Source organism: Electrophorus electricus, chromosome 1 (assembly GCF_013358815.1).
Source record: "Electrophorus electricus isolate fEleEle1 chromosome 1, fEleEle1.pri, whole genome shotgun sequence".
Classification (NCBI taxonomy): domain Eukaryota; kingdom Metazoa; phylum Chordata; class Actinopteri; order Gymnotiformes; family Gymnotidae; genus Electrophorus; species Electrophorus electricus.
The window spans coordinates 10,384,125-10,401,636 of NC_049535.1; the positions used below are offsets into that span (position 1 = coordinate 10,384,125).

The 17,512-nt window shown below is 46.0% G+C and overlaps 2 protein-coding genes across 12 annotated transcripts in view; one reads left to right on the forward strand and one right to left on the reverse strand.

The window, feature by feature from the left end:
* inpp4ab (inositol polyphosphate-4-phosphatase type I Ab) overlaps window positions 1-6,886 on the reverse strand; it is a 45,771-nt gene extending 38,885 nt beyond the window's left edge. For 5 of the 11 annotated variants that reach the window (XM_027004644.2, XM_027004647.2, XM_027004645.2 and 2 more), the window contains exon 1: window positions 6,714-6,886. The gene's annotated coding sequence lies outside the window, so the exon portion shown is untranslated. The remainder of the gene's footprint in view (window positions 1-6,713) is intronic. The other 6 variants (XM_027004654.2, XM_027004650.2, XM_027004649.2 and 3 more) reach the window with 3 other exon arrangements.
* Window positions 6,887-10,629: 3,743 nt separating this feature from the next.
* tmem182b (transmembrane protein 182b) lies at window positions 10,630-13,285 on the forward strand. Its single transcript, XM_027004698.2, has 5 exons — window positions 10,630-10,969; window positions 11,426-11,549; window positions 11,640-11,738; window positions 11,837-11,974; window positions 12,376-13,285. Exons 1-5 carry the CDS (start codon window positions 10,790-10,792, stop codon window positions 12,654-12,656), a joined length of 822 nt encoding a protein of 273 aa, XP_026860499.2. The 5' UTR covers window positions 10,630-10,789; the 3' UTR covers window positions 12,657-13,285.
* The last annotated feature ends 4,227 nt before the right edge of the window (window positions 13,286-17,512 follow it).

The window sequence follows — 17,512 nt, forward strand, 5'->3', positions numbered from 1 at the left end:
TATCATATATTCTAGTGACCTCCGTATTGGCTCTATAACCCTGGACTAGTACAACGACTCCGATTAACGACCTAATAAATCTCGCTCTTCTCCGCATATGCGTCCGCCTTCTCACCGTTTACCGTTACAATATTCTCTGTGAAAACGACCTGGAATGAACAGCAGTTGAGACGGCCTCATTAAGTAGAGACTCCGCCACCTCACCAGCCACTAGACGCTTCAGCTGGTTTATCTGGTTAAGCTCAGAGGTCTCTGACATCACTGCCTTCATCCAGGACTACCGGCATCATGTCTGTGGGGCATTTGGATTTTTCCCACTCACAGAGAACGTCAAGCATCTGTACATTCCAGACTTCGCCCTCCAGGATACAATAAACTGATGAAATTGGAAAGGTGGCAGTCTCCATGGTGACAACACGACCTGACACCCAACATTACAAAAACTACAACAATGTCAAACCTTCCTGTTCACAAACAGGATAATGGCTGCCCTGCGCATGAATGCAAGCAGTATTGAGAAGGTAGAGCTCTGTGCCCATGACGGCTGGCGCGGATGCCCACGCCACTGCCCCCCCCCCACCGTAAACCTAAAACCTAAACTCAGAGTTAACGAGAGAGAGGCTGGAAACGAGTCAGAGGGCCATATATAGATCCTGGTGAGTGCTGTTTCTCAAAGCCCTGTGAACTAGAGCGAGAAGCTTGGGAGAGCTTTTTCAGATTATCCCCACAGACTGCCTGACACACTTCACAAAAACTGGCCCACATATTGGAACTGGAGATGTCTCTTCAGGGGTGAGCGTATGGACTAGGGGGCAAAGTCATTAAACGCACTTCAAAACAAAACAAGAAACAGACATGGAGCTATAGTGTCTGTTTGGGTATAGCTATAGTGTCTGTTTGGGTATGGGTATAGCTATAGTGTCTGTTTGGGTATGGGTATAGCTATAGTGTCTGTTTGGGTATAGCTATAGTGTCTGTTTGGGTATAGCTATAGTGTCTGTTTGGGTATGGGTATAGCTATAGTGTATGACTGGGTATAGCTATAGTGTATGACTGGGTATAGCTATAGTGTCTGATTGGGTATAGCTATAGTGTCTGATTGGGTATAGCTATAGTGTCTGTTTGGGTATGGGTATAGCTATAGTGTATGACTGGGTATAGCTATAGTGTCTGATTGGGTATAGCTATAGTGTCTGATTGGGTATAGCTATAGTGTATGACTGGGTATAGCTATAGTGTCTGATTGGGTATAGCTATAGTGTCTGATTGGGTATGGGTATAGCTATAGTGTATGACTGGGTATAGCTATAGTGTCTGTTTGGGTATGGGTATAGCTATAGTGTATGACTGGGTATAGCTATAGTGTCTGATTGGGTATGGGTATAGCTATAGTGTCTGTTTGGGTATGGGTATAGCTATAGTGTCTGATTGGCTATGGGTATAGTGTCTGATTGGGTATAGCTATAGTGTCTGATTGGGTATAGCTATAGTGTCTGATTGGGTCTCGGCTGAGCAAAGACTAAAAGGACTCTGGAGCCTCCTGCCTGGTCGTGTCGGTATGTGTTATGCTGGTGTGTGTTATGTCGGTGTGTGTTATGTCCCACATGGATTTCCAGGTAAGTGCCTGGAAGACACTAGGAAGACACTTTTAGATGCTCCAACTGAGATAATGGTTGTCATGACGACAGCCCTTAAATAACTTGAAGAGCTTGCAGTCATTAGTTCAGCTCTGAACAAGGCCACAGTACAAGGAGGACTGGACAACATAAAATAAGAAACACATGGAAGTATAACTCACAGACAGGATGTCCTGTGATGGCCTGCAAATCACTATCAGAGAGTGTTTAGTCCGCATGGCCAAGGTTAGGCAATTACTAAAACAGTATGCAACATTATGTCATTGCTGTTAACTGTAAACATGACCACACTTGTAGTGACCAGCGAGAGCAGATGTTAGAGTTAGAACCAAAAGTCTTGGTTTTCAATTTCCTCAAACTCACAGTTTCAGTACGGAGGCGTTTGTGTGTGCAGATACACCCAAACGAACCCTGATCTCCCCCGCCCACCTGCACACATCCCTCAGGAGAGAACGTGTGTGCGTGTGTTTATTTTGAAGGTACTTGTCTTGTAATCGGAAGGTTGCTGGTTCAAGTTCCACCACTGCCTAGTTGCCACTGTTGGGCCCCTGAGCAACACCCTTAACCCTCAATTACTCAAGTTGTACTCAGTCATAATTGTAAGATGCTTTGGATAAAAGCATCAAATAAATGCTGTAAATTTAAATGTGCTTGAAGGATCACATTTTCCACAGAACAGAGCACAAAAACCATACAGGGGAAAACCCTCTTTCAGTTTCTGTCTGTCTGCTCACACACACACAAACAACCGACCTTGTCCTCCCTCAGATCTGCCACTGTATCTCTCAACACTCCCACACTAAAAAGCAGAGCTGCACTTTTCTCCACTTTAGCCCTTTTGTTCCTTCTGCTTACATAACATTTAGAACAGTGTCACCCCCACACAGTCATATCACATCAACACACAAGTGCATTTTACAACAAGAAAACATACAGCAAGTAGAATTAATTACAAAGGTGTCAGTTTTGCATAACAGCGGATGTTGCACTGCGACAGGAAGGTTCATTCTCTTCCTTTTACACTGACGAAAGCAACAGGTCACTTCCTGTTCTTGACAGATCACAGAAGAGGCCATAAACTCAAAGTAACAAGAACTACTGCTAAAGGGCACAATAGTGTTTCTGTTTGTTTATACAACACAATCACCTTCAAATATTACAGAACAGCAAACTTCTGCTTTCCACGAAAGGGCAAGTGTGTCCTGACCCACGGCCTCTGGCGGACCTGGATCCGCTGTCAGATGTAAACCAGAAGGATCTGAACATCTAGGTTGACTCATGACATCATTCTCACCGGCTGCATGCTCCGCCCACAGCGCGGAGGCGTGCCCATCACGCATCTCTGTGCAGCCAGCCCTGATGAGCTGCTGCCTTGCCCACAATCTCCAGATGGCCTGCGCTGCGTGTGTGTGTGTGTTTGTGTTGAAAGCAACAGTCCTGTCCCTTCAGGAGCTCTCTTACTCAGAATGAAGCATGCATAATTTCCTTGAAAGACAGCAACAGCTGTAACCCTTTCAAATGAAAATGAGCATCAGTTGTTCTCCCTGAGGCAACACACACACACACACACACACACACACACACACACACACACACACACACACACACACACACACACACGCACAATTCTGACCTGCTTGGCCAATAATATCAGTGTTCCACAGCAGAGATACTGTATCTCAGAGTGAACGACATTTCCCACCATGCCGCACTGTGATCAATATGTCGATATGTGCCATCAGGCTACACACTGACAAAACCATTCAGTGAGTTTCATAAAGACAGCCAGGAGCACAGTGATGATGCAGAGACACTCCACTAGACAGCTGCCCTTCATGTGCCGGTACCAAGCTACGGCTGCACTCTGCCCTCCCGTGAAACGACTCGGTGAGCATAAGGTGTACTTCAATGCTCATCACATCAGCTCCTCCTTCCTGGGAATTACAGGAAGTCTCTCTTAAGGGCACTGACAGCTGAAATTTGAAAACAACCCAGCAAGTCATCATGGCAGACCAGGCGTGTAGTGGTTCAAAGGAACAGATCGGCCTAAAGTAAACAATGATGCAACCCACAGCACAGACGATGACCAGAATTTTGTAAATGACATCACTGGAAGGTGCTAGTGCCTGTTCTGCTAGTCACAGAAAGAATGATAAGTCAGCAAAAATAAGGCATACTAGGCATGTTGACAGGTGTGTGTGTGTGTGTGTGTGTCTCCATGTACATACACATCCGTGCACACATACAGAGTACCAACATGAAGCCCAGAGGAAATTGTTTGAATATAGGAGAATAAAAAAACTCTTGCATAACGGCACTGTAAGAAAAGAAGGTTTCAAAGGTTTGTGTTAACACCACAGTACAGCACAGAGAGGTTCTTTATCCCATCTCAACTCAGCTAAACTATTAAAGACCGCACTGCCTTTTGGACCATGTGACGGGGATGCCATGTTAAAGGTCACTGCTGACACACACATGTTCGAATGCCACTGAGCGAAGAACAAGCAGAAAGCTGGGCTTTTCCTACAGTTCCTTTTCTCCATTTTCAGACACTGGTTTCTGTTTGGATTCCATCTCCAGCTTACAAAAAATGACACAAAGGAGAGACTAGCAGACAGGAACTTAAAACTGCACACAATGCAGGTACAGAATATCCCCAAGTCTATAAAACATTGGACTCAGTAATACAAACAGTGGAGTAGTTTCTATTTTTAAAACTAACTTTCCATTTCAGAGGCCTTTTAAACATATCTACGCACTCTTCAACTAACTACTAATCAGGATAAACCTGTACACAAACACAATGGTTATGAATAATGTGTTCCACATTTCTTTCTCTCTCTGTGCCTGCAGTTTCTGACAGGATTCAGATTAAGGCCGTCAGTCACCGAACTTCTCCGGTCACACAGCTGATGGTAGTTTTCCGTCATCAGTATGTCCCATGCTGTCGGGGACTGAGAGAGAAGGTTCCTGATCTCCTCACTCTATAGGCCATGGTTTCTAAACCAGAATGTTTCCCATTCCTGGAACTCCTCAACATTGGGAGGTCTGTTGTGCAACACGGGTGCCTCCCCCAGCACAGAACTGTGCCTCGGAGCCTCAGGTGGGAGGACCGCACCAGATCTGCTCATAGCCCTGTGTGGGTTTAACTCTCGGCTGCCTAGCTGCACATCAAATGTGCAAAAACTCGGGTCAGACCAGAACCAGGCCCCTGAAAACACACCAAGCTGAGTACAGCATGTCTGACAGGCTGGAACGGGTCCACGCTTTTCAACCACACAAACAACAACAAAACAGAAAAATTCTTGACCACAACATTGGCTGTGTTCTTGTCTAGAACCAACAAGCCTGTGACACAAGAGGTCAAAGGGTGGTGCCCTGCTGTCATAATGAAAACTCATTTACTCGCTTTTCTGTCATTTATAACTAAAAACGCGAGAACAAGTGAAAAAATAGCAGCACTGAATCATCAGTGGTCCTTGAAATTTGAACAAGTCAATTCTGGATGGATGATTCTTAGATTCGCCTTCAAAGCTAAATATGCAAAACCAGAGTGTATTCCGAATTCATTTTCTGGATTGCGGACGCCTACATCCAGATACGGAATCATGTTGCTCTCAACCAGTGGAAACCTGGGTCTGCTCAGGAAAACCAGCACTGTGAAGACGGAAAGCTCCAGTCTCTGGAATAAGAGAGACTGTGTCATGAATAATGCTTGACAACAGCAGTGTGTGGGACTAACAGAGTCTGCAGAGAAAGGATTCATAAACACAGCATGCTTATTAAAAGAGAAAAAGATGGATCATGCATGTCCTAAAGTTAACATGAAATCCTTACATCCCTGTTTATATAGTGCAGAGCAGAAGGGGCGGGGCGGAGAGGGCGGGGCAGATGGAAGGCTTTGCCAGCCTGAGGCAGAGGGAGAATTCTGACCCCATCAGGGATCTCATCTCCACAGCTAAACCTTGTAGCCTCAGTAGCACAACTAAACCCAGATTAACCAGGAACCCTGAGAGGCTAGACTGGGTCCAGGGGTGGATTCTGTTGGCTTAGTAACAGGGTCAAAAAGCCAGTCTCAACCAACAAGAAAACAGTTTGCCCAAAAGGTCACTGTAGATCCTGAAGAGAGTCAGTCTGGATTACATTAACCGTAATATGATGCGAAATCCTTGTGTGGTTGTGGTGTGGAAAAAACACATTAAATCAGGAGCCATCATCCAGTCTACATTCATGTGGATTAGGCTAAACAGTCATTAGCCAGTTTTGTCCTGATGTTAAGAATCTGTTCATAACAAGCTTGTAGGCGGGGTCTCGTTTTCCTGTCAAACGCGTGCAGCTAGCTCAACTCCGCTAACAGAGTAGCGAGAACACTGTTCTCTCTCACGTTTATGCAACAGCCTGTCAGCAACTGTGTGATCACTTGACAATGCCAGTAAAAGGTACTGCAGGACTGTAGTCGCTACCAGACACAGCACTGATCAATAAAGATCAGTGTCCAGTCAAGATCACCGGTCAATAAAGATCAATAAAAGATGACTGATCAATACAGAGCCTGCAATAGCAAAGTTCAGCCGACGGAGACACTAAGGAAAAGACACTGTTCACCTTAAACACTTGTTTATAGTCCAAGTGAAGATACACAGCTGAAATAGTATGTTAGCTGGTTTGGACTGGTCTGTTGATCATACCTTCATAAAACATAACTAAAATTGAAAACCTCTCCACACAACACAAGCTTTTATGATCATACCTTCATAAAACATAAGGCAAGCTGGACTTAACTCCATCTAAACTACTGTATGAAAAGCGCTATTCTGACCAATAACGAACCCAGAGCCCTGGACCCAGTACACATTGAAGCCACGGGCGAAATGTCAAACACGAACACGAACATAGCAGGCCAACGAAGTCATCTAAGTTTGTCCTAACTGCGCAGCCAGTAGCTAAGCTAAAATAAGCTAAGCTAAGATAAAAAAAGCTAAGATAAGCTAACGCACCGCACTGAGATAAACGTGTCTCTGTAGACACACGCGACGTTTCTACACCTTTACACACGCTAAGGCCGCACGAACTTACGGCTCACTGCGTCCCGGGGTCAGTCCATGACCCGCACACACTCCGCGCCTTCAGTCCGTCTCGGTGTCCTAACAGACCCGCACACAATCCGCGCCGTCAGTCCGCCTGTATCCGCACAAACCCACACACTCTCAGCCCTGAAGACAGGACCCCGCTGCCTGCGCCACTGCACACTCGCCCCGCCCCGTGTGACGTCACGGCGCTGGACCCGCCCCCTGCGCACGCCCAGCCTGCGACCGCACGTGCAGCTTGGCCAGCACGATGTCATAATGTTTTAAAAACAAATTAAATATAAACGCACATTTTCTTGTCATTTAATGTAATGTTTCTATATAGGCTGTGAGGACAGCAATAACTATGTAATAACCTCCATGTATTAGGACACGTGAGTCTGAACACGGCCCGTCTGTGGGTCTGAAGATGTACTTCTGCTGCACCATATACGAAACCATTATTTATATACCACATCACTGCGTTTCCCACGAATAAAGGCTATACAATTAGTGCAACATTTCTTTATATTTCCTCATATACTACATGTGTTTCAATCCTTTTTTTTGCCATTATAAACGCCCACCCCATGATCTATGTGCTTGTGATTAAGGTAATGTTGTGCTGCCACCGCGTGGTTATTTGTTGTAAGTGTACACAAGTCCGGCAGTTTGATGTCCTCACATCTGACTGACACTTGGGCTGTCTTATGTCTTCAGCAAACAGATGTCCTAAATGTTTTCCATCCTTGACATTTACCAATATAAATAATTCCAGTGGAATTCTTAATCCACAACTATGATCAGGTGAAGAAGAACTGGTCTGATTCTGATTTGGTACGGGTACAGTATAGTCTAGTCTCTCATGTTGTGGTTGTAGGTTGGTGTTGTATGTGTGTATGGTTGCATGTTGGTGTTGTGTGTGTGTGTGGTTGTAGGTTGGTTTTGTGTATGTTGTGGATGTAGGTTGGTGTTGTGTGTGTGTGTGTGGTTGTAGGGTTGGTGTTGTGTGTGTGGTTGTAGGATGGTGTTGTGTATGTTGTGGTTGTAGGGTGGTGTTGTGTGTGTGTGGTTTTAGGTTGGTGTTGTGTGCGTTTGTGTGTGTGGTTGTAGGTTGGTGTTGTGTGTGTGTGGCTGTAGGTTGGCATTGTGTGTGTGTGTGATTGTAAGTTGGTTTTGTGTATGTTGCGGTTCTAGGTTGGTGTTGTGTGTGTGTGTGTGTGTGTGCGTGTGTGTGTGTGGTTGTAGATTGGTGTTGGTAGGTTGTGCAGTACGTCTTCTAGAGTGTTTTGTGGAGTTTGGCCTCTCTTGTCATTAGTACTGCATAAGAGAATTACACAGGTCACAACTTGTACTGTTTTCTAACATATAGATTATTTTGTGTAATTTTGTGAATTATTTTCCTCCATTTAGCAGGATTTCAGGAGGGTGTATGTAATGGCATGGTTGATTGTCATCTAGTGGGTGTACTGAGTATAAATACAGTCAGCACTGGGTATTGTGCAGGACAGGGTGGGTAAGGGGAGCAGACTTGTGACAAAACTTTAAAACCTATCAGACCCACAGACGCACAGACCCACAGACTCCACAGACTCTACAGACCCACAGACTCTACAGACCCACAGACTCCACCGACCCACAGACTCCACCGACCCACCGACTCCACCGACCCACAGACCCACAGACTCTACAGACCCACAGACTCTACAGACCCACAGACCCACAGACTCTACAGACCCACAGACTCTACAGACTCTACAGACCCACAGACTCTACAGACCCACAGACTCTACAGACTCTACAGACCCACAGACTCTACAGACCCACCGACCCACAGACTCTACAGACCCACAGACTCTACAGACCCACAGACTCTACAGACCCACCGACCCACAGACTCTACAGACCCACAGACTCTACAGACCCACAGACTCTACAGACTCTACAGACCCACAGACTCTACAGACCCACCGACCCACAGACTCTACAGACCCACAGACTCTACAGACCCACCGACCCACAGACTCTACAGACCCACAGACTCTACAGACCCACAGACTCTACAGACCCACAGACTCTACAGACTCTACAGACCCACAGACCCACAGACTCTACAGACCCACAGACTCTACAGACCCACAGACTCTACAGACCCACCGACCCACAGACTCTACAGACCCACAGACTCTACAGACCCACCGACCCACAGACTCTACAGACCCACAGACTCTACAGACCCACCGACCCACAGACTCTACAGACCCACAGACTCTACAGACCCACCGACCCACAGACTCTACAGACCCACAGACTCTACAGACCCACCGACCCACAGACTCTACAGACCCACAGACTCTACAGACTCTACAGACCCACAGACCCACAGACTCTACAGACCCACCGACCCACAGACTCTACAGACCCACAGACTCTACAGACCCACCGACCCACAGACTCTACAGACCCACAGACTCTACAGACCCACAGACTCTACAGACTCTACAGACCCACAGACCCACAGACTCTACAGACCCACAGACCCACAGACTCTACAGACCCACAGACTCTACAGACCCACCGACCCACAGACTCTACAGACCCACAGACTCTACAGACCCACCGACCCACAGACTCTACAGACCCACAGACTCTACAGACCCACCGACCCACAGACTCTACAGACCCACAGACTCTACAGACCCACAGACTCTACAGACTCTACAGACCCACAGACCCACAGACTCTACAGACCCACCGACCCACAGGCCTGGTGACACACTGAAGTGGTCACTGCTGGTACTCCTCACTGTAATGTGGCAGGGTCTCCTACTGTTTCCACTTCTGCAGCACTTCTCACAAAACCTTGTAAACTGTGCTGTAAAAGGCAATTATTATTATTATTATTATTATTATTATTATTATTATTATTATTATTATTATTATTATTATTATCGGCATATAGCTGCCAATATCTGTATGTATATATTTATTGTAAATTGCAGTTCAAAAACCTTTTCAAAGGCATCTGGCATCAGCTGGTATATGTGTACATCTGTTGGTATTCGTGTACATCTGTTGGGAGTTGTGTGCATTTGCTGGTATTTGTGTGCATCTGCTGATATTTGTGTACATTGTTGCATAATGTGACCACTTACTTTGACTTTTGCTGTAAAGGGCAGCATGTGTACATGAACCTCACCTTGTGTGTGCCTGAGTCATGTGTTCTGGTCACTGTTGGCTTGATTGTGGGTGGCACCAAAAGCCTCCACCGGGTTCCTGAGATAGTATAGTTCACTAACACACACACTAGTACGTACATATACACTAACACACACACTGGTACATACATATACACTAACACACACACACTGGTCCATACATATACATTAACAGACACACAGGTACATACATACACACTAACACACACGCACACATCATATAAGTACACATTCCAAAGTATATACACACATTACCACTTATGATGTGTAAATGTTATAGATCATATATAACAATGTGTGTATATTCCTTGCAGAGAACGTTGATCTTCTGAGTAACTGCACTCTGGTCAGATTTCAGAAACTGAAGACCTCAGGTTAATTCTACAGATCTTGACTGTTGTAGCACATAAACTTACCATGTGTTTTTGGGTGTGAAATATGTGTTAGTTTAAGTAATCTTCCATGAGTGGCACAGCTACCACTGTAATAGACTGGAACAAACTTTACAGCTATATTTACCCTGCTGGTGACACATGATAGATTCTGTTTGGACTGTTTTTAGTCCTGTCCTGTATACAGCTGAACATGACCTCATCCAGCACTGCCTTCTTGTGCACTGTGACTAAAGCAACACTTGTCAATCATGCACGCCAAGCTCTTCTTTTTAGCAGCTGTTATTTTTGAACCATGTCACACTTCTCTTTTAAACTGGCCTGGGATCTGTAAGTGATGTAAGCCAGAAATAATTACTTGGGGTGGGGAGAAATACAATTTCAGTTCACACACTGAACTGTCAGATAGGCAAAGCAGAGAGACGGACATGGACAACACTGTGGCAGGCACAAGGCTTGGTAGATCCTGCAGGTAAATGAGTGTGAGCTCCAGCACCATGCGGCCAGCGGTGCTGCACTTCTTGGCCGGGTTCTGCGGAGCTCTGGGCTTTGCTCTGCTCCTGCTGTCTCTCAGCACGGACTACTGGCTACTGGCTACCGAGGCCTGTGACTCACAGGGCCAGATCCCAGCAAAGCTGCCAAGAGTCATTACAGAGGTGAGGGAAGGTAGAAGAAAGTAGCACACAGCCGTCCTTTTAACTGGGGTCACTTCTCTGATACAATGGACTAAAATGGCATGCACTTGGTAAACAGAAGCCCAAGAGTAACCGGTGTTCTATTTGAGACTGTGAACAGCTGTGAATTTGTGCTCTGATGCAGGGCTATTCTAACCGTTCAAGATCAGAGCTGGATGGGATTCTTTCGTGATCAGACTTAAGAAACTACAAAATACAATGAATTGTTCACAGACTGAATGTAATTCCCATTAGCAGCTTGACAGTCTTAGTGTTGAGTAAATAGCTGTAATGAACGAAGCAGAAAGATTTTTGCATGTCATGTACTGCAACCCCATTTTACACTCACATCAAAAAGAACAGTAATTTTTGCCAGACTAAAATGAAACAAGAACAGTAATTCCTGTCAGATTAAAATACAATACTTAAAATGTGAAGGATGGTCTGCGAGAAGAGTCAGGTGGTCCTAAACTCCTGTCCTACCATGAAGGCATTTTCTGGAGATGCACGTATCTGAAGAACCTGGACAGAGAAGAGGACAGTATGCTGGACTTCTGGATCAGTAGGTTACCACAGCAGGACACCAATGTGCTTATGAAGGATTTAAAATAACTGTACTATAGAAAATATTCTTCTGTCCTAATTCTTACAGCCAACCAGGCATCAGAGAAGAAGTGTGTGCCATCGTATCTCTCTGATGTTCCACTTTCTGAGCAGACAAAGCACATTTTATCTCCAGTTTCAACAACAGGTGAGAAGTTGACCCTCAAAAGCCTGAAACACATTTATAAGAGCAGAATTGTCCTGTAAGGTTTAGTCCACTGAAGTCCTGTCTGCTATGCTGTCCAGTGCACAGGGTTTACTGGTGCCTTCTGTCCATGCTGGGCCTGACCTTGGTCATCATCGCTGTGTTCCTCATAGTCTGTGGGATCCCGACGGCCAGCCGTCGTCTGTACAAAGCGGGAGGAGCTTTCTTCATAACTGGGGGTAAAATGGATTCATTTTTACACTACATAATAATTCATTACTGTGCTTTTACATGATATAATAATTCATTACTGCTTTTTTACACTACATAATTTATTACTGCATTTTTAGACTACATAATAATTCATTAGTTTTTACACTACATAATAATTTATTACTGCATTTTTACACTATATAATAATAATTAATTACTGCTTTTTTACACTATATAATAATTGCTGCATTTTTACACTACATAATAATTCATTACTCTGTTTTTACACTACATAATAATTCATTACTCTTTTTTACATAATAAGTACATTTTGCTTTTTCTGCTTCCTTCCTTGCAAACATCTCCCTCTCCAGTTTTTGAAAGCTCCTTCCATAATCCCCCTTGTACCTTATGGCTCTGTCTGCAGGTCTCGTGCAGCTGACTGTGGTGGTGTTGTTCGCTGTCTGGGTGCAGGGCTCATCATCGTTGGAGCGCTACGCCCTCCAGCGGCGGTTCTCCACGTGTGCCAGCCTCCACCTCTTCGTGCACTATGGCCCGTCCGTCCTGCTGGCGCCGGTCGCCTCCTTCTTCAGTGTGCTGTGTGGCCTGTTGCTCCTGCGTGTGCGTCCCCAACGCAGGGTGGGGGTCTGCCACGCTCACGAAGAACCTCCCACCGCACAGGACAGACGGGGAACCAGCACGCTGTAGCACAGTAGCAGAAGTCAAACCAGAAACACTGCCACTGTTTCTGTTCTGGGTGCCCAAGGTGTCCAGAACAGAAACTTTGCAGGACAGGTGTGCTGCTGGATTGCACTTGATCGTAAGGTTAGGGTTAGGATTACTGGTACACTGTTCTGTCTGAATAATAAATTAGAATGGGTGGGATGAGAAACAGCATGAAAAATACTAAAGAGAATTTATCAGAAGTTTCTAATCACTCTATATGAGGGTGCTGGCTCTAGGTGTATGATTTGAGTGAGAAACTGGAGAACTGTTTTGTATTACTACAAAACAGATCTGATTTTCTCTGTTAGTATTTCTCACTTTTTAAAAACTCTTTAAACACTGTGGTTTAGGCTGACAAGATCTCGTTAAAAAAGTATACGAAAATGTGCTCCTAATGCCGAACTGTTTGTATAATGTAGTTAATCAAACCTACCACCAGAGGGCAGTATTGCTTCAGATCTGCACGTTGCGGCGTCAAGAGACTGTTGAACAGCTCTGAGACTGTTACACTGTGGTTATCGAGTTTCTGGGGAAATGAAATTATTTAGTTTATGTGGCGTACAAGATTATGATGTATATGCAATACAAAATAAACACGAATAATACTCTCACATTTTTACATTTGAAATAAATCAATATATACATACATAAAATACACACACACACACACACATTTTATATATATATATATATATATATATATATATATATATATATATATATATATATACATATACATATATATATATATATATATATATATACATACACACATATATATATATATATATATATATATATATATATATATATATATATATATATATATATATATATATATATACACACACATATACACATACACACACACACACACACACACACACACACACACACACACGTATACTCGACCCAAATGGGAGCATCTTTGTGGTGTTCACCCTCCGACGCAGGCCGAGTTGTGGCCGAAGGCGTATCTTTCAACGCATCTTCTCTCTTAGTCTGTTTGTTGCGGCACTTTTATTATTTCAGCCGTGAGCAACTTGCCTGTAACTGCACCTGAACCTGCCACACGCTGTTCCGCCAACTTACACATCTCTGTCTGACCCTCCGCAAACCACCAGAACGAACTGATGTTTTAAGGTAAATTTTAATGAATGCGGGGGTTCGTATTTGGTCACGTCTCTCAGTTTCAATTTTTTTTCCCTTCCACAGCGAGAAACTGTTGGCAGATTCATTACCGGCTCGTGTCCCCCCGCTCTACCACCCTTCACGCGCTTGCTTCCCGCTGGCAGGCTCCGTTGCCGGTCCCCTCATCACCGAGGTCTTTGTCCCGGTGAGATAGAACTGTCCAAACCAATTACCGCAGACGCTTTAACGACACACACACAAGCGTTTTAATCTTCTCATAGTTCCTCCTGGAGATACCATTAAAAGAGTTGACGAAAGCTCAAAACGTCTATTGCCGAGTTCAAGAGACAATCCCCCCCCCCCCCCCCCCAACGCCCTCTACCCTTAAAGATTGTTTTCTCCCATGTAAGTAAGAAAGGCTTGGAGTACTGTTTCTCTCATATAACCTACATTCTTAGTTAAGGGCAGTAAAATCTATGTTACTGTAAATGCATAAATGTGAAATAAATGTACAAGTTAGGACTTTAAATCAGGCCTACATGTATTTAATGGTTTTGACATATCTGTCTCTTGGTGTGGCCTGTCTATCTTCTTGTATTTTTGTTTTTATTTTAATGTAGCATTACAGGACCTGTTTGCTTACATTACAAGCTTACATTCTGAGACAGTGTTGCTGAAACATTACGGTAGAAATAAAAAAGCAGGAGATGACAGAGAGAATCCAGGTAGTTTAGGGCTTGGCTCTAGCCCGCAGACCACAGGCTCACAGGGCAGCCCATAGTCGTCCAGTTCACCCAGCTCCAGCGCTCGCCTCATTTAGATGGCACAGTTTGTCCTGAGGAGACACCCGGGGGGTACAATTACCACACACCCATGCTCAGCCAGGCAGAAGAAATTGAACTTTCTGGATTCAAGGCCTCCCAACCCCGGGACCCACCGTTGGACCGGTGCCCCTCAACAATTATGCCCCTCGGATACCCCCTCCACCCTCGCACCCCTGCCTGGCACCCCGCCTTGCTGTCTCTGTTTATGAGTGGGCCCTCTGGAGGTGCTGTTGTGAGACGGCGCAGTGCCCAGACTTTGGCTTCGAGGGGCCTCCGGGCTCCAAAGGGCCCCCATGCGGGCTTTGCAGGCTGTCCCTGGAGCACGTGTTGGTTGACTGCTCCCGTGCAAACAGTACGGAAGCAGACGGCGGGGGTCTGGGTGCAAGCTTCGCTGGCAGCGCCGGGACGTCGTGTTGCCGTGCGGCTGCTGTCGTGTGCTGTGCAGCATCGCTGCCCCTCTTAATGAGGGGGGGGTGGTGTAATGGTGCCACGGTCGTTGTGCTTTCAGTGATGCTAATCACTTCATATCATTTTTTATTGTGTCATGTTTCAGCTCTGATTTGTCAAATCTTTTCTTTCTTTCTTTCCCTGCTACTGGCTCTCTCGTTCCCTCGCCTCTCTTTCACTCGCTCACACTCTCTCTCCTCTTTTCCTCAATTGCTCACTCCCTCCCTCACACTCTCTCTCTCCTCTCTTCCTCTGCCTCTCTCCCCCTCACTCTCTTTTTGCGTCTATAATGAGTTCTGGGATTGCCGTGTGCCGGTGCGCCCCTGTCCTCTGCCTTGCTACTCCCCCTCAGGTTAACGAGGAATGGTGAGATCGCCGTAGCTCTGTTAAACCTGCTGCGGATGCTGCTCACTGGCCTCCAGCCCTGTGTGTCCCGGACATCTGCCTCCCTAACCTGGTCCAAGGCCTCCTTATTATACAGCCCCACTAATCCACAATCATAATGCATATGGATGTGCAGATCTCACTGCAGTGGGCTGCAGAAAGTGCTTTCCTTCAGTGCCGTACTCCATTCACGAGGGAGCTTACGGTGTCCCATTCTGTCCTTTAAAGACTGGGCCTTCCTGCTGCCACCGCCTCTGCGTCCTCACAGCTCCCGTTAAGAGGTCATTGACTCAGGGGCAGAACACCTGCCCCGTGTCCTTATCAGCCCCGTGGAGGCCCAAACCTCAGCAGAAGCTCTGCTACTTGTGCTTTATCAGTGTCTAAGTCCATATGAATTCCATTAGATTACTGTGTACATTAGAGAGAGCAAGCTGGTTGTATTAGACAGCCCTCCCCACGGCCGTCTGCTCGCACGCCCGCGCCTCTGCCCTCATCCTGCAGAAAACCATCCACACAGTGTACTGGAGGAAGGAGCGAGACACACAGAAAGATTAAATCCAAGTTCTTTTCATCCATGACTGCTTTCATGTCTTTTTTTTCGCCTCCCTTTCCTTCAAATACAGGGAATTATCAGCACTGCTATTACTGCAGCCCGTGCAGGGCTGGGCGTGCGCGAGGAGGGACTGAATGGAAGGGAGCGTAAGGTGACAGACGCTGGAAGGTGGCACGTGACCATCTGCTCCTTCAGTAACGGCTGGCCGGTTAACAGCTGAACGGAAGCGGCGGGGCAATCTCTCTGATTAGCACGTGTCCAGTCGCAGACTCGAGCGCTGGAGCCGTACCACGCACGCACTCCGGTTCAGTTTCCTCTGCATTCTCGCGCAGACGCAGCCCATGGAAACATCAGACTTTTTACAATTCACCCCAGTAAAAAGAGTTCACAGCTAGCGTTAAAATGATATTAGTTTATCTAAAATTGAAAGAATACTAATAAATGAATAAATATATAAATAACCAAATCTCCCACCGTTTCTAATATTCATGACCTACCTTCTAATCTCCTGCGTTTGGAGCGAGTGCGTGCGTTTATTCTCTTCTTTCATTAAATTTGTGTCAGGACTAATTTTGAGGCGGATGAATACAGATGTCAGGACGCCATCGGATCCCGTGGCAGGCCTCTTAAACGAGATAACAGGCTTTAGGAAAAGAATTAGCGCCATTGAAAAAGAGATTATGTGAAAGGACGCGCGGGTGCGACTGGAACGGGGGTCGGCAGCGCTGTGCCAAACCGGGCAACCCGCGCCGTGCATCACACACACGTTTCCAACGCTGGTATTAATTATGGAAAGAAATCCGCTGTTGAGTATTGACTCTTGCATTATCTCCCATTACGCGAGGAGAAAGGGGAGCTTACGGGCCTTCGGCGCCTTTCATGGACTCCGGGAGTGTTAAACCACGTGATGGACTGGAGGATCACGCCAGCGAGCACGATGCGCGCACCCCCCCGCCCCACTCGCGATATAAAGCGCGTCTTTAAGCGCAAAATTTGATTAGTTCTCAGTACCGTTTTTCAATTAACGGAGAGGATATTGGCGCCGGATATGAGGCAAATGCATGTTATGGTTTGTAGGCGCTTACTCACGGAGAAGAGCGCATGACGGCAGATAACACGGTCTGGACTATCCCGGCGGGGTTAGTGCCCCATGCACGCCATTCCGACTCCCATTTAAAGCCATGCAGGCTGCTGCACGCTATTACACACGTTAAAGAGAAGGGACCGCGTGCTTGGGTGTATTTAGCAACCTGCGGCGTGCCAACGTGCGCGGGACTAGACTCCACCGTCTGACAGTACAGGAGTAACGTGCTGTTGATTCAGGTGTAGTGAGAGCACGTGGCAGCGCTCCGTGGCGCAGTACAATGTTAACGAGTCAGCGCGCGCTCGGGGTCCCTCATAATCTCCGAGGTAATGATCTTCCCGCGCGCCGCTGCCATTTCACACATGGATGCCGCCCGTGATGACAAGTGCGTGTCAGTATCGATAAATAATTACGA